Here is a 22,213-nt window from a genome sequence, read left to right as displayed (position 1 = left end):
TATCAAGAGTACCATGCATTAGTAAACCTGCTTCTAAAGCAAAACCACAATAGACAGATTATTCCAAATAGGTACTAGATTACTAGTACAGCAAATAGAGCTTTGCATTTATGCATTCCATAATTTTTCCCAGAGCCCTCCAAGAATAATTCCTTAGATAGAAGTAACCCCTGAGCACTACTGGGTGTGGCCCCCAAATAAAACAAAACCAAAAGAATAACAGGCCAGTAGGAGGATTTCAGACACTTTTTGTTTGTTTTTTTGGGGGGGAGGGGTCATACCCTACAGCACACAGAAATCATTCCTGGCAAATTCTGGGGACCATATTGGATACCTGGGATCTAATCCTGGTCAGTAGCATAACAAGACAAATGGCCTACCCTCTGTGCTATCCCTCAAGCCCCTTGAGTCTCAGGCACTTACGTGATAGAGAAGACACAGTAGTAATGTTATACTAGCAGCTTAGGGGGGTGAGGAGGATATGGGATGTATGCTGGGAACAGGGGTGGAGGTAGGACAACATTGGTGGTGGGAATGCCCTTGATTCAATGTCACTATGTGCCTAAAATATTATTGTGAAAGATTGGTAATCCACTTTGGTCAAAATAAAAATTATTATAAAAAAGAATAAGCATTAATATAAGTGCTATTGTAAACAATTTATCTCATTCATAATACAAACATTTTTAAATAACTACAAGTTATAAACAAATAAAATCTAGGATTTTATATTGCCATCATAACTAAAGACACACCATTTAGGTTTCAGCATGAATGAACAATGAAATAGGACAAGGATTAGTAAATAAATAAAATCAATTTACTAGGTGGTGGATATAGAGAAAAGAGTACATTTATTTAAGTTTCACGTTTTGAACTTACCGTATGTGACTCTAATTCCGCAATTTTCTCAGGAACTTCAGAACCCAAATAATATATTCTGATCACATGGTCAGTACTACCTGTTGTAATGAACATACCACCTAGAAGATTAAAAGAACAATAATATTATTTAAGGAACTTTAAAAACCTTTGACCACCTCCTCAGATAAATGCTAAGTTTCATTCATAAAGACTTCAAGAAACAGGTTATCATGCAATTATTAAAAACATGTTAACATTTTAAAGTAAAATAAAATTCAAGAAAAATGAAAGAAATTATTAAAGGCATTTATAACATTCAAGCCTCCCCCAAATATACCAACTATACAATAATAGAAGTTATTAAATAATAAGTATTTAAGGTCAAAGCTTTGAGGAATTCACTTCATTATAATCTATATTAAAATAGAGTTCTAAAATATTTATTAATACTCTATATCTACAAATATCCTTTCAATGTTTATAGCATAAAATCTCAGATGCTTTTGAATGATGGAAAAATTCTAAAGATAAATGGAATATTGAATGTAGAATATGAATTTACACAAAGCTACAGAACTGTAGAGTTAAGAATAGCTGTTGATCTGCCCTCTTAGAACTGAAGCTACATGCTTCAGTCAATAATTTTGGGACCACAGAATCTTGACCTCACTGTCCCCACTAATCTCTCGACCAGAATATGGCCACACCTGACATCCTCCTGACCTCTAAATGCAAAATGAAAAATTTTCCTAAATATTTCTGAAATTTTCAGGAACATGAGACACAGCACTACTATTTCTCAGACATTATACTGTTTCAAAATCATAGTTAGCCTAATACAGTTAAAACAACAGAAAAACTGACCATTTTCTCAGCATACTCAAATAACTGCATGGAACAGAAAATAACTTGCAAAACAGATGTGCTATTTGGCACTATTTCATAGATCATAGATCACTTCTCAGATAGTAGATCATTTCTCAAGTAACTTGGAATCTAAAACTCCAATATTAACATCCACAAAACTCAAAGAAAAATGGGGAATCTAAGGGGCTCAGCTGCAGTCACAAAAAAGTGACAGAGGAGCCAGAGCGGTAAGGAGTTTGCCTTGCACGTGGCTGCCCTAGAATGGACCAAGGTTCGATCCCCGGTGTCCCACATGGTCCCCCAAGCCAGGAGCAACCTCTGAGCGCATAGCCAGGAGTAACCCCTGAGCATCATCGGTTGTGGTTCCAAAACCAAAAAGGGGGGGAGGAGGGGAAAGGAACACAAGAAACTCTACATGTCCATCAAAATGCTTGAGCCTGGTTGACGAGGACTAAAATAAACAATATACCAACAATAAACATTAAGGAAGCACTAGCCAGCAAAATTATATAATAAATAAAGAAGAAATTTAACCATGCAAAGAACTGTTCAAAAAATGAGAGGATCCATACAAATGGACTTTACAGAGCTAAAAAAAAAAACTAGTTTGCAAGCCCTAGTAGCAGAATATCATAGGTGAAGATTTTTTTAATATTTATCTTATATAATGTCATGGATATTTTTAATAATATTTTTATTTAAACACCTTGGTTACAAACATGAATAGGTGAAAATCTTAAAGAAGAACCTGAAGATAAATTCAAGCCAGCACTGATAAGGAAGTCTTAAAAATATGACAAAAGGAAGGAAGAAAATATCAGGTAGTAAATGGACAAAGACAAGAGGAATAATCACTAAATTACAGGAATAACAGAAAGTTGGGAAAATGGAAAAGGGAAGAGCAATTGTTAAGAGATAATTACAGAAAACTTCCCTCTCTCTGGGAGTAGGCAGCTGCAAAGGAACAAACAAACAACAACAACAAAAAATTCAAGAGGAAAAATGTAACAAAATAGACTCTAAAGAAAAACATGGCAAAAATGGCAATCAATCAATCAATCAATCAATCAATAAATAAAACAGTAAGACATGGATTTCTTAAAGCAGTAAAGGAGATAAAATACCTTTAAATATACAGGAAATAAAAAGAATCACAACAGATCTTCAATATAAAACAGTCCAGGCAAATAATGGAATTACATATTCAAATTACTGAATGAAAGAAATTTTTTCCGGCCCCAAAGATAATTTTAGTCTCAATGTCATGGAGTGGTTTTTTATATCTTTATTTAAATTGAAGAGTACCAAAGGAAATGGAAGAACATCCCTGGCTCATGGGTAGGAAGAATCAACATCATCAAAATTACCATTTTACAAATTACTATATAGATTCAACTCAATCACTATCCAAATTCAGACATCATTTCTTTCTTGTTATTTTTATTTTTATTTATTTATTTATGTATTTATTTTTGGTTTTTGGGTCACACCCGGCAGTGCTCAGGGGTTATTCCTGGCTCCAGGCTCAGAAATTGCTCCTGGCAGGCACGGGGGACCATATGGGGCACCGGGATTTGAACCGATGACCTCTTGCATGAAAGTCAAACGCCTTACCTCCATGCTATCTCTCCGGCCCCTCTTTCTTGTTATTTTTAATTAATATCTTTATTTAAACACCATCATTACAAATATGATTATAGTTGGGTTTCAGTCATGTAAAGAACACCCCTCATACCAGTGCAATATTCCCATGACCAATGTCCCAAGTCTCTCTATTCCCCACCCCAGCCTCACCAGTACTCTAAATAGGCTTTCTACTTTCCTCATTTATTCATATTGTTATGATAGTTCTCAGTGTAATTATTTCTCTAACTGCACTCATCACTCATTGTGTTGAGCTTCATGTCATGAGCTGGACCATACAACCCTCTTCTCTATTATCTCTGAGAATTATTGCAAAAAAATCTTTTATTTTTCTTAAAACTCATAGATGCGTAAGACTATTCTGCATCTATCTTTCCCCCCTACAACTTATTTCACTCAGTATAATAGATTCCATGTACATCCCTGTATAGGAAAATTCATGATGATCTCTTTTGACAGCTGCAAAATATTCCATTGTGTATATGTACCACAGTTTCTTTAGCCATTCGTTTGTTGAAGGGCATCTTGGTTGTTTCCAGAGTCTGGCTATTGTAAATAGTGCTGCAATGAATATAGGTGTGAGGAAGGTATTTTTGTATTGTATTTTTGTGTTCCTAGGGTATATCCCTAGGAGTGGGATAGTTGGATGTATGGGAGCTCAATTTCCAGTTTTTGGAGGAATCTCCATATCGCTTGTGAATAAGAGTTCCTTTGTCTCCACTTCCCCACCAGCACTGCTTTTTCTCATTCTTTGTCATGTGTGCCAATCTCTGCAGTATGATATGGTACCTCATAGTTGATTTTATTTGCACCTCCCTGATGATTAGTGATGTGTAGCATTTTTTCATGTGCCTTTTGGCCATTTGTATTTCTTCTTTGACAAAGTGTCTGTTCATTTTTTTCCCCATTTTGTATGGAATTAGATTTTTTTTCTAGTAAAGTTCCATCAGTGCCTTGTATATTTTGGACATTAGCCACTTATCTGATGGGTTTTGGGTGAATAGTTTCTCCCACTCAGTGGATGGCTCTTGTATCCTGGCCACTATTTCCTTGAGGTGCAGAAGCTTCTCAGCTTAATATCTCCCATCTGTTTATCTCTGCTTCCACTTGTTTGGAGAGTGCTTTTTCCTCCTTGAAGATACTTTTAGTCTCAATGCCATGCAGTGTATTACTATGTGTTGTTCTATATACCTTATAGTTCCAGTTCTGATATCAAGGTCTTTAATCTATTTGGATTTGACCTTTGTGCATGATGTTAGATGGAGGTGGTCTGAATTCACTTTTTTGCTAGTGGCTAATCAGTTATGTCAACACCAGTTGTTGCAGAGGCTTTCCTTACTTCATTTTGCAAATCTTGCCCCTTTATCAAAAATTAATTGATTGTATATGTGGGGCACATTCTCTGAGTAATCAAGCCTATTCAACTGATCTGCAGGCCTGTCTTATTCCAGTACCATGTATTTTTTTCTTTTTTTGGTTTTTGGATCACACCTGGCAGCGCTCAGGGGTTACTCCTGGCTCCATGCTCAGAAATCGCTCCTGGCAGGCTTGGGGGATGATATGGGATGTTGGGATTCGAACCAATGACCTTTAGCATGCAAGGCAAACACTTTATTTCCATGTTATCTCTCCAGCCCCGCTATTTTTTTATAGAAACTTATTTTTATTTTACAAAGACCTTGGGTACCAATAATAAATTCAAATGCAAGACCCTAAAGCAACACCAAAATGTTAGAACCAAAATATTACTGGTGATAAATTTAATAATTTTTTCTACATTTATTAGGGATTCATTAAGAAACAATACAGTAAGTATATAGCAAAAATATATATATAGTTGAAAATAAACATAAATTCAATATACATACAACATTACATCAATAACATGGCTATATAGAATTTTAGTTTGAATATAGTGTGATACTCTATAAAATCCTAGGCAAATTAATAATGATAAAGGTAAAATTTTATGAACTTAACTAAAATGTTATACATGACAATAATTGGTAAGAGTTTTATGTGCATGTGAAAATTTCCCTGAAGTGAGAAGGGAAAAGAATAAAGAAAAAAGAGAATTGTGATAAATTATATAATACATGCAATTTAATATTATCTATATTGAAAAGTATACAGTTACTTAAAAATAGAAGCATAAGGTTTCATTTTATAGAAATATATAAATATTGTAAATATTGACTATAGCTTTGTAATACAATTTAAAGTTGGGGAAAGTGATGCCTTCCATATTCCTTTTCCCAAGGGTTGCTCTAGCTATTCACAGGTGTTTATTGTTCCAAATAAATTTCAGGAGTATTTGATCCACTTCTTTGAAGAATGTCATGGGTTACTTAAGAGGGATTGCATTAAATCTGTACAATGCTTTGGGGAGCATTGCCATTTTAATGATGTTAAACCTCTGAATCCATGATCAGGGCATATGTCTCCATTTTCGTGTGTCCTCGCTTATATCTTGAATCAGGCTTTTGTAGTTTTCTTTGTATAGGTTCTTCACCTCTTTACTTAAGTTGACTCCAAGATATTTGAGTTTGTGTGACATCAATGTGAATGGGATTGTTTTTGAATGTCCATTTCTTTTCTATCATTATTGGTGTACAAGAAGGCCATTGATTTTTGCGTGGTAATTTTGTAGCCTGCCACATTAGTATATAAATCTTTTGTTTCTATAAGCTTTTTGGTAGAGTCTTTAGGATTTTCTAAATATAGTAACATGCCATCTGCAGACCGCAAGAGCTTGATTTCTTCCTTTCTTATCTGGATGTTCTTGATATCTTTTTCTTGCCTAATTGCTATTGCAAGAACTTCCAGCACTATGTTGAACAGAAGTGGTGAAAGAGGGCAGCCTTGTCTTGTACCAGATTTTAGAGGAAAGGCTTTCAGTTTATCTCCATTGAGAATAATATTTGCTAATGGCTTGTGGTAGATTGAGGATAATATTTGCCAATGGCTTGTGGTAGATGGCCTTGAATATATTGAGAAAAGTTTCTTCCATTCCCATCTTGATGAGAAGTTTTATCAAAAATTGGTGTTGGACATTATTGAATGCTTTCTCTGCATCTAATGATATGATCATATGATTTTATTTTTCTTTTTATTGGTACAGTTTATTATATTGATTGATTTACATATGTTAAACCATTCTTGCATTCCTGAAATGAAACCTACTTGGTTGTACTTTATGATCTTAATGAGGCCTTGGATCCTATTTGCTAGAATTTATTTTTATCAGCAATGATTTTTTTATTTTGAATTATGAGAACCAAAGATGCAAAGAAAGAGGACAAGGTAAAGTTACAATGGAAGGACAATCACCCATAACATAATTCTCAGAAGTCCCCTTGCTGATATCTTAACTTTGAACTTTCAGCCAAAGAACGTTAAGATAAATAAAACAGAATCCATATACAATTACTTTGTCCCTCAAGTCCCCAGATTGTAACACATTATAATATTTCTTAACAGCACACAAGGCAATCTAAAGCCATAAAACTTATGTAAATCCTTAAACATTATAGGCATAGTATTTTTTACATTTCCATGTCCATGCATATTAGCTTAAGTTAACCTCAAATTTTAAGTGGTTTTTTTAAGGATTAGAGTCAAAGGAGCACAGTAAAATTGGTGTTAGAGTGGCAATTGTTTGTTTGCATAGGCCCACCAAAATATGAGAGGCATGGAAAGAAATAACCTTGGCCTAAATACAAAGAGATCCTACCCCTGAAGTGTCTGGCATAAGACCAACTCTAGGCTTCAGGCAAGTTATCGTCCAATCTAAGACATTGTCCATAGTGCCAACACACTTTTCACAGAGTCTCTGTTGTTGGTATCATGTTTCTGTATTAAAGATCCTGGAATCTGCATATCCTACATTGAAGTCATGATGTGGAGCGTCTTCTCGTTTCACCTCACCATGAAAGGGCAATGCAGGAAGCCCTGTCCTGTAAGCAGGTCATTGTTGTTAAGTCTTCTCAGTGTTAAGGGAAGTCTCTTTTGAGCAGGTCGATGTCTAAGCAGTGGTAGGGTTTTCCATGGTAGAGGATTGCTTCCAGGTGATGTTATAGACAAACCTCACAATTAAGGGGCAATACAGCATGCCCTGTCCAATAAGCGGGTCATTGTTCTTGTTAAGTCTTCTCAGTGTTAAGGGAAGTCTCTTTTGAGTAGATCGATGTCAGAGCAGCTGTAGGGTCTTCCCTGGTAGAGGAATGCCTCCAGGTGATGTTATATACAACCTTGGATGTTTTGTAGATGTCTTCTCTAGATCAGGGGTGAATGGAGAATGCCCATTCTTCTGAGGCCTGTGCCAGGTCTTTATGTCAATGTTCAGGGTGTAAGGTCCCATTCAGCAATAATTTTTTAATATTTTATTAAAACACCTTGATTACAAACATGATAGTGGTTGGCTTTCAGCCATGTAAGAGGACACCCCCTATTTGCTAGAATTTTGTTGAGGATCTTTGCATCTGTGTTCATCAGGGACATTGGACTGTAGTTTTCTCCCCTTTTGCAGCGTCTCTGTGCGATTTTGTTATCAAAAATGTTAGCTTCAGAAAAACTATTTGGCTCTTTTTTGGTTTTTGGGTCACACCCGGCAACACTCAGGGGTTACTCCTGGCTCTATGCTCAGAAATCACTCCTGGCAGGCTCGGGGTACCATATGGGATGCAGGGATTCAAATGACCGACCTTCTGCATGCAAGGCAAACACATTACCTCCATGCTATCTCTCCGGTCCTGGTTTCAGAAAAACTATTTGGGAGTGTTCCTGATTCTTCAATTTCCTGAAAGAGCCTGAAAAGGATTGGTAGTATTTTCTCTTGAAAGTTTTGAAAGAATTTATTAGTGAATTAATCTGGGCCTGCGTTTTTGTTTTTGGGAAATCTTTTGATTTCCATTTTAATTTCTTCAGTGGTGATTTGTCTGTTTAGATATGTTAGATCATCATTTTTAACCATGGAAGATTATAAGAGTCCAAGAATTTATCCATTTATTCCAGGTTCTCATGTTTCATGGCATAGAGTTTCTCAAAATAGTCTCTGATTACCTTTGAATCTCTGCAGTATCTGTAGTGATCTCCCCCTTTTAATTTCTAATCTGATTTATTAATTTCTGTCTCTGTATCTTTGTGAGATTTACTAGTGTATTAATTTTGTGTATTTTTCTTTCTTTCTTTTGGAGATGTTTCTGGGCCACACCCAGTGACGCTCATGGGTTACTCCTGACTCTGTGCTCAGAAATCACACCTGGCTCGGGTGATCATATGAAACACTGGGGATAGAACCCAGGCACATTCTGGGTCATCCACGTGCAAGACAAATGCCCTACCCTTTTGCTAATGCTCCAGCCCCAATCTTGTTTATTTTTTTAAAGAACCAACTTTTGCTTTTTTCATCTTTCAGTTTCTTTTATTGATTTCCACTTCATTGTCTATACTCTTATTTAGCATTGTAGTAGAAGTCCTAGCAATTGCAATCAGGCAAGAGAAGTAAATTATAGAAATCTAAACTGAAAAAGAGAAAATCAAGCTATCTCTATTTGCAGATGACATCATTATATACAATGCAGACTGTAAAGAGTGCATTAAAAGCTTTTAGAAACACACCAAATCAGCAGAGTGGCTGGATACAAGATCAAAACAGGAAAATCATGTACATTACTTTATACAAACAATCAAAGGAGAAAGACATCAAAGGCTTAATCTTCCTTAAAATAATGTGAAAAAAATCAAACCTAGGACTTAGAGTACTCAATTTTAAAGTTTGTGTGAAATTATAAAAGATCATGGATAGCTAATATTATACAGAAAAACAGGAAAATGGGATCATCTCATTAAATAATTTGAAACTATACTACAAAGCCTATAGTGATCAAAGCAGCATAATATAGGAACAAAGACAGATGTCCTGTCAAAATAAAATATATAATGACAACCTCCAAGTATATTTTCTTTTTTTGTTTGTTTTGGTTTTTGGGTCACACCTGGCAGTGCTCAGGGGTTACTCCTGGCTCTATGCTCATAAACCGCAACTGGCAGACTCAGGGGACCATATGGGATGCTGGAATTCAAACCATCGTCCTTCTGCATGCAAGGCAAATGCTTTACCTCCATGCTATCTCTCTAGCCCCCAAGTATATTTTCAGTTAACTTTTGACAAAGGAACTATGAATATGAAATGGAATAAGAGCAGCCTCATTAAATATGATGTTGGAACAATTGTATAGCAACATGTACAAAATTTAAGCAGGATCCATCCCATGACTTATACAAAAGTCAACTCAAAGTTGATTAAAGGCCTGAATCTTTAAAGCACATTGACATATGTAGAGTGCTCCAGGACCTAGGACTCTCAAAGGAGTCTTCAACAATATGATGACAATGGCAAAAGCTAGAGAATTAAATTTGGAAAAATGAGACTATATTAAACTAAAACATTTCTGTATGGCAAAATAAACACAGAGTAAAAGAAAAGAGAGCTAACTGAGTGGGAGAAAATATCTTTACTCAGATATTTGCACATCAGATAAACATTTGATACCTAGAATATATTAAGTACTCACAAAAAGTAACCCTGCATAACTTAATAACCCTATCAAAATTGGAGAGAGGAAATGAAGAGACACTTCTCTGAGGAAGAACAGCAGATGGCCAAAAGGCACATGAAAAAATGCTCTTCATCACTTTTCACTAGGGAAATCCAGAATAATACTACAATGAGATATCATTTTATACCAGTGGGGATGATGACACTTATCAAAAATACTACAAACAATCAGTGTTGGGGATACTGGTGAAGAAGGAACTTTCATCGACTGCTGGTGGAAATGTTGTCTGGATCAACTTCTATGGAAAATAGTACAGAGGATTATCATTAAACTCGGAATTGAGCTGCATTATGACTCAGCAATATCACTTTTGGTTATCTATCCTAAGACAGAAAGGCAATTCATTTAAAAGGACATGTGCAAACCAATATTTATTTCAGTACTCATAACAATAGCTAAGATTTGTAATCAACTTAGATGTCCAACAACAGACAAGTGGATCATGAAAATGTGGTACATATATAGAATGGAATACTACATAGCTGTAAGCAACAATGCAATCATCCAGTCTGCTACAACATGGATGGATCTGGAAGATATATTAAATAAAGTAAGCCAGAAGAAGGATAAATACAGGATGATATCACTTATATGTGGTATTTAGAATGAATGCAATGGTTTAAGTGGGGGTACAGAACACTTGACTCCACAGCATAGTGAGAAGAAAGAAACAGAAGAAAGGCAGATATGAAATAACTGAGGACAGGGTCAAGGGGATTTAGTTTATTGTTGGTGCTAAAGAAGGACAGAACTAAATATCCAAACTAAAGAATCAACAATACTGAAATCATGAGACCTAAATTTGAATAACCAAACTGAAAAATGTATCTGTTATTGGCTGAGGGGTAGATCAGGAGGCATGAGGTGAAGGGGGGTTGACACTGGAGGCGAGTTTCTTGCTAAAACACTGTATGCCTAAAACTCAACTATGAATAACTTTGTAAATCACAATGTTTTAAATAAATATGTATTACAGAATGGCTATTAAGATTGGAATTTTATTTAATTCTTTACACTGTTTAATCAGCAATAGTTAAGCACTATCTACAGCTTGTAATAATGTTATCTCTATAAGAATCATAGTGTTATGTTTTATGAAATGTCAGTCCAAAATTTTTGGTTGAATTTAGGATGGCAAATAAAACTATATTTTTTGGTATTTGATATTAGGGTTGGGAGTGCTAAACTGAATTCTGTATTATATGAAAACATTAATTCCAAATAATAAAAAATATCAAGTAGCTATTACATGATTATTAGAATCCACAGAGGTCCATTTGTTATGAAATAAACTTTATATTTATGGCAAATTTACAATAGTTGAATATATATTTTACTACATATTTGAAAAGTAGCATATACATTTTACAATTATATTATCTCATACATTGGGAACTGAAAAATAAAGTTTTCAATACTTACCGGAACTAAATGATGAACAGGATATCTGAACTCCAGGTCTGGATCTTTCAGTGAATTTCATTGGGCGATCTCTAAAATAAAAGAAATATGTTCTCAGTTTTTCTCATGTTTATCTAATATGGAAGACTATCAGCATACTTCTGAATGGATACTCAATGATTTAGCACCAATAACACAGAAAACACAAAATTAAAAAACAATGTGGTATTATTTCTAGCATTTAATTTTAAAACATATTTTACCTCGTAAAATATAACTATGGTATCTGAGCCATTACAATAACATTTCTAACATATTAGCCATGGTATCCTCAAATATTATAAGTTGATAATCTGATTATTTTTCAATTTATAATCTGATTATTTTTCAAACAATATTTGGGAAATTATTTGGAACTATGAAATTAATTTATTAATATACTAAGATTTCTTTGGAAGTAAAATAGTTTTTTTTTTGGTTCAGTTGGTTGGTTGGTTTGGGGGCCATACACAGCACAGCAGCACTCAGCGCTCCTGGCAGGCTTGGGGGGCCATATGGGATGCTGTAGTCGAATCTGGGTCCCTCTCCAGTCAGCCCCATGCAAGAAAAAAGCCCTATGCTGTGTTATCTCTCTAGATATAAAATAGTTTTTTAGGGGCCAGAGAGATAGCTCAGCGGTAGGGTGTTTGCTTTGCAAGTGGCCGACCCAGGTCCAACAGTGGTTCGAATCCTGGCATCTAATATGGTCACCCACGCCTGCCAGGGGCGATTTCTGAGCGCAGAGCCAGGAGTAACCTAACCCCTCAGCACCACCAGGTGTGACCCACCCAAAATAGGTTTTTTAAAAGAAATTTATTTACAGAAATTTGAGGGGGAAAAAGAAAGAAACATACAGGTTTAAGAAAGAACACAAGTGCTCCAAAGAGGAAAGTCTAGGTGCACATCTCAGGTTATGACAGGGGTCAATCTCCAAGGTGGAATATGAGCCCGGCATATTATGCAAGACTGCAAAATTAGTGTCTGCTTTGGAAATGGTAGGAGAAACAGGCATTCTACTACACTTATTTTTTTTTTACTTTCAGTAAGCTGCTTTTTTTTTTTCTTAAAGGATAAGTGTTAAAAAAAATACAGTAGTAAAGATGTGAAAATGGCAATCGCCGTTGTTTGCATAGGCCCAGCAAAATATGGGGAAAACAGAAAAAAATTCCTTGGCCTGGTTACAAGAAGGCCTCACTCCAGAAGTTTATTGGCATAAGACAGACTCTGTTGCCTTACTAATTGTATACTTTCTCTGCCTCTAGTTCTACTGATAAAGTTCCTAACCCAGATTCAAACTTACCTAAACTTCATTGTTTTTATATGCCACTGCCAAAAGCAGATTGTGCCATCTGCACCAGTAGAAGTGAGGTATCTGGTTGTGCCTTTAGTTGATGGACAAAACTAAAAAGAAAAACAATAAAATTTAAGTCAAAGAGAAAACCAATTTTAAAATGTAGTACATAGCTGTGTTCCAAAATAATAATCACTTTGGAAATAAACTTTAAATCAATTTATTTAAAATTTCAGGTTCAAAGGACATTTAAATTCTTTGATTAATAAAAACTTAAAAAACTTTAAATATCTAGTTGGAGAGATATTACAGGGAGGTACAGTGCTTATCTTGCACATAACTGATCCCAGTTCAAATCCTGGTACTACATATGGTCCCTAAATACCACCAGGAGTGAACACAAAAACAGAAGAAAGCCTTGATCACTGCCAATTGTGGCACCCAAGTTCAACCCCCCAAAAAAACCCATAAAATATAAAATAACTACTAAAAAGTTCACTGAGTTCAGAATAAATTATTTTAATACTAAAATCATTTTAAGTAATTTAATATAGCATATTATTATACTACTTTAGTTTTTAAATTTGAAATTTAATTTTCTTAATTTGTAACTTTTATAATTACTTTGTTTAAGCAGCATGGTTACAAAATTGTTCATGATTGAGTTTCAGTCATACAATATACACTACCCTTCACCAGTACACATTTTTCGCCACTAGTGTCTCCAGTTTCCTTCCCACCCTCTCCAGTTCTCCACCCTGACTACCCTAGGGGCAAGAATTTTACTTCCCTATCTCTCTCTCTTTTCTTTATTGACACTTTGGCTTGCACTATTGGTAATGAAGGTATATCATGCATATCACTTTACCCCCTTTCATCACCCAGTTCTTGTCCAGGTGATCAGTTCCAACTATCATTGTCACAGTGGATTCAGTACTCTAACTGCATTCACCACTCTTTATGGCAAGCTTTCTACCATGTACTGGTCCTCTTGATCCTCATCTCTATTGTCCCTGGTTATTATTAGCATACAATATTTTACTTTTCTTATATACCACAAATAAGAGAAAAATTCTATGTCTATCCCTCTCGCTCTGAATCATTTCATTCAACATGATAATCTCCATGTCTATCCATGTATAAGCAAATTTCATGACTTTATTTTCCTAACAACTGCATAGTACTCCATTGTGTAGATGTACCAGTTTCTTTAGCCACTCATCTGTTGTTGGCCACTTGGTTCGTTACCAGTTTCTGGCAATTATAAATAGTGCTGCGATGAGCATGGGAATGCTGAGGGCTTTATTTTGTGGTGTTTTCGTGTTCCTAGGGTATATACCTAGGAGGAGTGATATTGCTGGATCATATGAAAGTTCAATTACTAGATTTTGAGGAATATCTATATTGTTTTCCAAAAAAGCTGGACCAATCTATATTCCCAAGAGCGGTGAATGAGAGCAAATCAAAACAACAATGAGGGGCCAGAGTGATAGCACAGCGATAAGTTTGCCTTGCATGCAGCCAAAACAGGACGAACCCCAATTTGAATCCCAGCATCCCATATGGTCCCCCAGCCTGCCAGGAGCGACTTCTGAGGACAAAGCCAGAAGTAACCCCTGAGTGCTATCGTGTGTGACCCAAAAACCACCACAACAACAAAAAAAATAGAAGGGAAAAAAAAAACAACAATGAGGTATCATCTCACACCACAGAAACTGGCACATATCACAAAGAACAAGAATAAACTATTATACTACTTTATATACAGAAAACTCCAGGTACTTTAAATGATTTAAAACCAATTAAATAAGACAAATTATAAAATTATTTATGTGGATAGCATATGTTAAATAAACCTAAATCAAATGTTAGGAAGATAATATCCAAGTATTTGTATTTGAACTTTCTCTTTAAGCTTCAACTTTAATTTAGCACACTATTTTTATTCTTTATAATTTTAACATATGGAGGGTTTCTTTGTTTTTTGTTTGTTTGGGGACCACACTGGCAGCACTCAGGGGTTATGCCTGGCTCTATGTTCAGAAATTACTCCTGGCAGGCTCGGTAGACCATCTGGGATGCCAGAGATCAAAACTGGGTTGGGTGGGGCAGTAGCGATGGCACAGTGCTAGCCTAGGGTGGACTGCGGTTTGATCCCCCAGCGTCCCATATGGTCCCCTAAGTCAGGAGCGATTTCTGTGTGCATAGCCAGGAGTAGCCCCTGAGCGTCAGCGGGTGTGCCCCCAAAAACAAAAACAAACAAACAAAAAACTGGGTTGGCCATGTGCAGGGCAAACACACACCATCTGTGCTATCACTCCAGCCTCAATAATGTTTATTTGTAAAAAATAATTAAAATAGACCCAATTTGGTTAGTATCATTAGGAAAAATAGGTTAAGTCTATGTTTAAATGTATTTACATATATGTAATATATATCTGTTTGAATATGTATTATACACACACTTTATTTATCAATTTAAAGGATGACTGCTGGATCAGAGATAGTATAGAATTTAGGGGACTTGTCATGCATGTGGTCAAACACAGTTCAATCCACATCCCACATGGTTCCCTGAGCCCTACAAAGAGTGATACCTGAATGTAGATTCAGGAGTAAGTCCAGTGCATTGCTGGGCATGGCCCCAAAATCAAACAATACCAAATATGAATAAATAGATAAATAAATATATAAATAAAAGTTGGACTATAAATAAATAAATAAAAGGTGGAGTATAGATGTACCTGATCCTCATCATATTATATTCTCAGGTTTTGAGTTATCTGTTCTCAGATGAGAATCATTTGGAAAGAGCCAGTAGTTCAGACAAGGAAAAGCTTGAAAATCAGAACATCACTCTGACATGACAGAAATTTTAAAACTCTGAATAAGATTTTTTTTTGTTTTGGGGCCACACCCGGTGGTGCTCAGGGGTTACTCCTGGCTGTCTGCTCAGAAATAGCTCCTGGCAGGCACGGGGGACCATATGGGACACGGGGATTCGAACCAACCACCTTAGGTCCTGGATCGGCTGCTTGCAAGGCAAACACCACTGTGCTATTTCTCCGGGCCCAACTGTGAATAAGGTTTAAAAAAATACCTTCTTCAATGAAAGGATTATATCAAGATTCATAGGCTCACCATATATACTAGAAGTTCTTTACTTGTTTGGTTTGTTGTACAGGAACAAAATTTATAAAGGTTGCAAGTTTAATTCAAACATTATCAATAAATATTATCTATGAATAGTTGATAACAAAAAACTAGTTCTTGGGTAACAGTAAGATACCAGTATTTTGGTTTCTTACAAAACAAGTTAAAAACCAAAATATGTAGCTTACTACCTGTGCATATAAATAAATTTTTATTGGAATATGTTTATCATACACTGTTACAGCCTTTGAATTTCAATAGCAGTGTTAAATAGTTACAGTAGACCATCTAAATTGTAAAGTCTAAGATTTTTCTATTTGGCTTATAAATTTCATATTCGATCTAAAGAAATAAGATAAACATTAAACAGTATATTTTATTTTTATTCAAATTGTATCATTTTTCAGTATTGAAGATATGGTCTATTAATGTACCTTAAATTGCTTTTAAATAATAAATAATATTTGAGCTTAAAAATTAAACTATATAATTTCTCAGGTACAAATCAATATACCCTTACTGAACAAAATGTAGGAAAAATAGAAAATTAGAAAAAAAGCAATTTTGGGGGGGGTGGGGTTTGGATCACAATCGGCAGCGCTCAGGGTATACTCTTGGCTCTATGCCCAGAAATCGCTCCTGGCAGGCAGGGGTACCGTATGGGATACCGGGATTCAAACCACAGACCTTCTGCATGCAAGGCAAACGCCCCACCTCAGTGCTATCTTTCTGGCCCAGAAAAAGACTACTTTTAATCTTTCCACCAGAGAAACAACTATTAATAATCATACCAACCTTTAATTTAGCATCTTTGTTAAAAAGATGAAAGGAAAATATGTCACAATGTTAAATGAAATGGTGGATTATCAAGTAATTTTAAAATAATTTTTATTGTGACCAAAATGAATTATGAATCTTTCACAGTAATATTTAAGGTACATAGTGACAATGAATCAGGGCCATTCCTACCACCAGTGTTGTCCTGTGATACTATATTTTATAGAGAATGGAATAATTTTCAGACACAAAAGAGAAAAGAGCTGGAAGTTCCAGCTCACCTCAGGAAGCTCACCACAAAGAGTGATGAGTTTAGTTAAAGAAATAACTACATTTTGAACTGTCCTAATAATGAGAATGTATGAGGGAAATGGAGAGCCTGTTTAGAGTACAGGCAGGGGTCGGGTGGGGAGGAGGGAGATTTGGGACATTGGTGATGGGAATGTTGCACTGGTGATGGGTGGTGTTCTTTACGTGACTGAAACCCAAACACAATCATGTATGTAATCAAGGTGTTTAAATAAAATTAAAAAATTTTAATCAAAGTGGATTACCAATCTTTCACAGTGATATTTTAGGAACATAGTGGTATTGAATCAGGGGTGTTCCCACCAAACGACCTAGGATGAAATCTGGAACTGAATCTGTATCATTCAGCTTCACAACACAATCTGTGCTGCTTCCCGATCTGAAGCTCTAGACCAGGAATATCGCCCTCCTGATGTCCATCTGCTCTCTCATCCCAAGTATGCCATCTAAGGGGAGGTACCTGTAGCCCTAGAGTTGAATCAGTATCCATCTGCCTCCCAATGCAATATGTGCTGCTCCCCGTTAAGTAGCGCTAGACCAGAACATCACCAATCCTGCTATCCATATGCTCTCTCACCCAGATGTGCCATCCAAGGGGCAGAACCTATAATCCTAGAGCTGAAGCCATATCCTGCACACTCCCAATGCAACCTACTCCTGTCCACTTTCCCAAACCATAATCCCAGAAAGTCGCCCATCCTGATGTCCATCTACCCTCTCATCCCAAAACTGAAGACATTTCAATTTATATCTTCTATTCCCAGGCAGGTGGACCCAAACACTTTTGTCTCTCAGACAACATACAACTTCAAAACCAAACCAAGTAAGTAATCGGCAGATTTTTGTGTACTCAGCTATGAATGGTTAAGAAAATAACTGAATGACTAGGAAAATAACTCTGTATAGTTGGGAAAATAACAAAGTATGTAAATCAGATGTAAAATTGCTACCTTTTATATATTCAGTTCAATTAAGTAATGGGGAACCTGAAACTCTATCATTCCAAAAGACAAAATGGAAATAATGATGATGAAACTACAAAGCTTCAGCGTGTTCGATGAGGAACTAAAATCAACACTAAAATCAAGAAGCCACTAGACAGAAAATTAATCAATCAATAGATAAGCAATTCAAACAACTCAAATAACAACTCTTTCAGAAGATAAGAGAATCCACACAAATGGAATAGAAGGAACTAAAGAACATGTTAGTTAGCAAGTCATAGGGGGGTGAACAGGCGAACAGTATAGATGAACTGAAAAACACCTCTATGTTCAATTTGAATCGACCAGTTGACAGTCATGTAAGTATACTCAGTGGACAGTTAAATTAACATGTATGGGAATAAAATAAGCTCAAGATGGAAATAAAATTTTCGGATTTATCACCCTATAGATGAAACTCAAAGATCATTAACTTAATGAAATCATTATGGGAAAGGATATTTGATAAAAGATATCTAGGGTACTCAGGATTTACTCGTGGCTATGTAGTCTGGAACCACTAGTTCTAAGGTTTTGGGCACCAAATGTGGTGCCAGGATCAAATTCAGGTAGGCTACAAGCAAAGCAATTATCTTACCCAGTGTACTCTCTCGCTGCCCCATCTGTTAGCATTTGTAATAATATCCACATAGTATAACAAATAACAAGAGTCTTTTCATTCTTATTATATATTTAAGAGGTACCTTCATTTTTCTTACCTGTATTGAAGTAATAGAAGCTGAATGTCCCTGAAGGACAGCAATTGGTGCACAGGTTCGAAGACACCAGACTCTTACAACTTTATCACAGCTGCCTGCGGCAATGAGAGTATTTTCATAGTTAACAGCCATGTCAGAAATTTCAGCAGAGTGCCCGCGAAGTGTAGCAAGGAGACGTCCATCATCTGTAGCCCAAATTTTCACCAAGCAGTCATCTGAACCCTACAGTATTACAAAGACAGACAATATATAATAAAGCAGACATTCACCATTCCTCACCTATCTTCCTGCCACCAGTTACTTCTAAGCCTTTAATCTTAATAAGAGTGTAATAGATATGTTTATATATATGTATATATATATGTTACAAATCCAGTACCAAATATAAATATCTAAATAATCATATTGGCAAAGCATTTCACAAAACACTAGTATTTGTTAAGGTGTCAAAAGTACTACCAATCCTGAAAATTCAAAATGCTATTAACTGATTTTTAACTGATTTGACATTAAGTATCCCTCTAATCATTTTTGTCCTTAAAACTGACAGTCTTTCCATTACTTGTATATTTTTCCCATAAATACATTTTAACTTGAATTTATCAGTATATATAAGACTGTTTTAATAAAAGTTCTATGTTGAATTTCCTAATAAGAAAGGACTCTAATAAAATGTAATTCTAAACCAATTAATATATATTTAGTAATTAGATTTATTTATAAGTGCCATCATCTTCATTATTATCATTGATATCAAATTACTTATGCAATGCATTTAAAGTAAAAAAATCAATAATGAGCTCCAAGAAATTTAACTTTTTAAAATGCAAAGCATTTCCACTGTGGTAGAATTTAAATATATTAAAAAATTATGTCATCATCTAAATAATTCTGAATTGATTTAGTACTAAAACAATATAACAGTGTTATCTTAAAAATAATGAGCCCTTGGATGCATTGGTGGGAAAATAAACAAGGACAGAACTAAATATCCAAACTGAAGTCAATAATATTAGAATTAAGGGACCTACACTTTAATAATCTAAACTCAAAGGGGCCTGTTACCCTGGCAGGCCAGGGGGCAAAGGGTGGTGGTATAGGATGCACTCTGGGTCCATTAATGGAGGTAGGTTGACACTGGTGGTGGGAAGGGCTCTAATTCATTGTATATCTAAAATTCAACTATGAAGGACTCTGTAGATCACAATTGTTTCAATAAAATAAAATTTTAAATAAGAAAAAATGAGCCCTAAATTTTACTCAATAACATGTGAAACATGTGTTTAATAAAAAATCTTTTTAGATTTATTTTTGAGGCAATGAGTTTATAAGAGTGAAAGTGTTTATAAAGTAAATGGACTACTTCAGCCCACTACACCATCCAATTTGTAAAAATCCATGATCAGAGTCTAAGGGATTACCTCAAATTTAAAATAAATGAGTGTGAAATAAGACAAAGAGATCTAAAATAACTGTCCTCTTCATTTTATTGTATAGTTCAACTATTCAATAAAAATATGGTGTAATTACTATTTAAGCACAATTGGCAGTGATCACACTGTTAAAAATCTTAAGTGCATTTTTTGGGGAGGACCACACCTGTAGGCACTCGGGCATTACTCCTGGCTCTATACTCAGAAATCACTCTTGGCAGGCTTAGCAAACCATTTGGGATGTCCAGGATCAAACATAGGTAGGTTAAGTGCAAGGTAAAGGCCCTATCCACTGTGCTATAGTTTTGGCCTGTGTAAGGGCATTTTAAGAAATGTTTGGTATATAATACAAGAGGCAATCTGACAAGTTAAATTTTTAATCAGATTTAAAAATGAGAGGGTATGGTGTTAAACATAAAATATAATTTAACTTCTAGTCTCTTCGTTGCATTCATACATCTAAAAGTATTAATGCATTACAATACATAATTCAATGTGATAAAGTCTATCTTAAATTGTTCTAAATCTCTAAAATGTTACAGCATTTATTTAACTCACAGTGAAAATTCTTCTCCCACTTCGGTCAAATGCTACACAGTAGACTGATGATAGGTGTCCCAGAATTCTTTTATGCATCTTAATGTGCTGGTATGAAGATGAAGGGAAAATATGGCTGAAGCGACTACATCCAGTTAATTGTCTGGCAGAGGTGATATTCACTAGAAAACATAAAACAGAATATGCTCTTTTGAAAATCTAAAATAGGAAAAAAAACTTCATTAAGTCAAACCATGAATATTAGGAGAGAAAATAATACACACATCAGATTTAGACCCAGTAAGAAAATGGTACATGCATCACAGATAGTCCCTGTATGTCTAAATTTTCAATTCAGGATATTATGAACATAAGTTCACAGACATCAAGAACTAAGGATTGTCCATCTCTGAAATAAAAAAGTCTGATTTTCTTTTCCCTTATTTTGGTTATTCAAAGTATAATTTTCAGTTGCCTTCATTGGTATATAACAAAAAACTTGTAATTTTATTTTTAATTTTTATTTCATTAAGGAATCACTATTTAGGGGACAGAGCAATAGCACAACAGCAAGACATTTGCCTTACATGCAACCAAACCCATATGGTCCCTGGTTTGATTCCTGGCATCCCATATGATACCCAGAGTCTGCCAGAAGCAATTTCTGAGCACAAAACCAGGAGTAACCCCTGAGTGCCACCGGGTGTGACCCAAAGACCAAGAACCAAAAACCAGAATGAAAAAAGAAGCACTATATAAAGTTCTTGATAGTGCGGATATAGGCACACAATATTTTGACATCAATCCTACCAACAATATCAACTTCCCTTCACCATTATTCCCTCTCATCAGCCTCACTTATCTTCTATCTTTTTTTTGTTTGTTTTTGTTTTTGTTTTTGGGTCACACCCAGCAGTGCTCAGAGGTTATTCCTGGCTCCAGGCTCAGAAATTGCTCCTGGCAGGCACAGGGGACCATATGGGGCACCAGGATTCGAACCGATGACCTCCTGCATGAAAGGCAAATGCCTTACCTCCATGCTATCTCTCCGGCCCCACTTATCTTCTATCTTGAGAGTCACATTTCAATGTTATTTGGCTAGGGTGTTCTCTTTTTAGGTCTAGTATATTCTTGTTGGGTTTCAGTCTGGTTGACCTATCAAGTGTTGACTATGCCATGTTGAGATCTCCCACAATTATTGTGTTGTTATTGATATTATTTTTCAGATTCGTCAACAATTGTATTAAATATTTTGCTGGCCCCTCATTCAGTGCATATATGTTTAGGAGAGTGATTTCTTCCTGCTGTACATATCCCGTGATTAATACAAAATGTCCATCTTTGTCCCTTACAACTTTCCTGAGTATAAAGTTTGCATCATCTGATATTAGTATGGCCACTCCAGCTTTTAATGGGTGTTGTTTGCTTGGATGATTTTCCTCCAACCTTTTATTTTGAGTCTATGTTTGTTCTGACTGTTCAGGTGTTTCTTGTAGGCAGCAGTAAAGTTGGATTGAGTTTTTTGATCCATTTAGCCACTCTGTGTCTCTTAACTGGTGCACTTAGTCCATTGACA

The 22,213-nt window shown here is 35.5% G+C and overlaps 1 protein-coding gene across 1 annotated transcript in view; it reads right to left on the bottom strand.

Annotated features, from left to right (window-relative positions):
- BRWD3 (bromodomain and WD repeat domain containing 3) overlaps positions 1–22,213 on the bottom strand; it is a 182,680-nt gene that overhangs the window by 96,760 nt on the left and 63,707 nt on the right. Inside the window, exons 7-11 of the mRNA XM_049766589.1 lie at positions 20,659–20,819; positions 18,668–18,889; positions 12,736–12,836; positions 11,418–11,488; positions 883–983 (exon numbers count right to left, since the gene is read on the bottom strand). Coding sequence (XP_049622546.1) covers positions 883–983; positions 11,418–11,488; positions 12,736–12,836; positions 18,668–18,889; positions 20,659–20,819 — 656 coding nt within the window. The remainder of the gene's footprint in view (positions 1–882; positions 984–11,417; positions 11,489–12,735; positions 12,837–18,667; positions 18,890–20,658; positions 20,820–22,213) is intronic.

Source organism: Suncus etruscus, chromosome X (assembly GCF_024139225.1).
Source record: "Suncus etruscus isolate mSunEtr1 chromosome X, mSunEtr1.pri.cur, whole genome shotgun sequence".
Taxonomy (NCBI): domain Eukaryota; kingdom Metazoa; phylum Chordata; class Mammalia; order Eulipotyphla; family Soricidae; genus Suncus; species Suncus etruscus.
The sequence above is the reverse complement of the archived record's forward strand: the minus strand, read 5'-3'. Positions and strand labels throughout refer to the sequence as shown.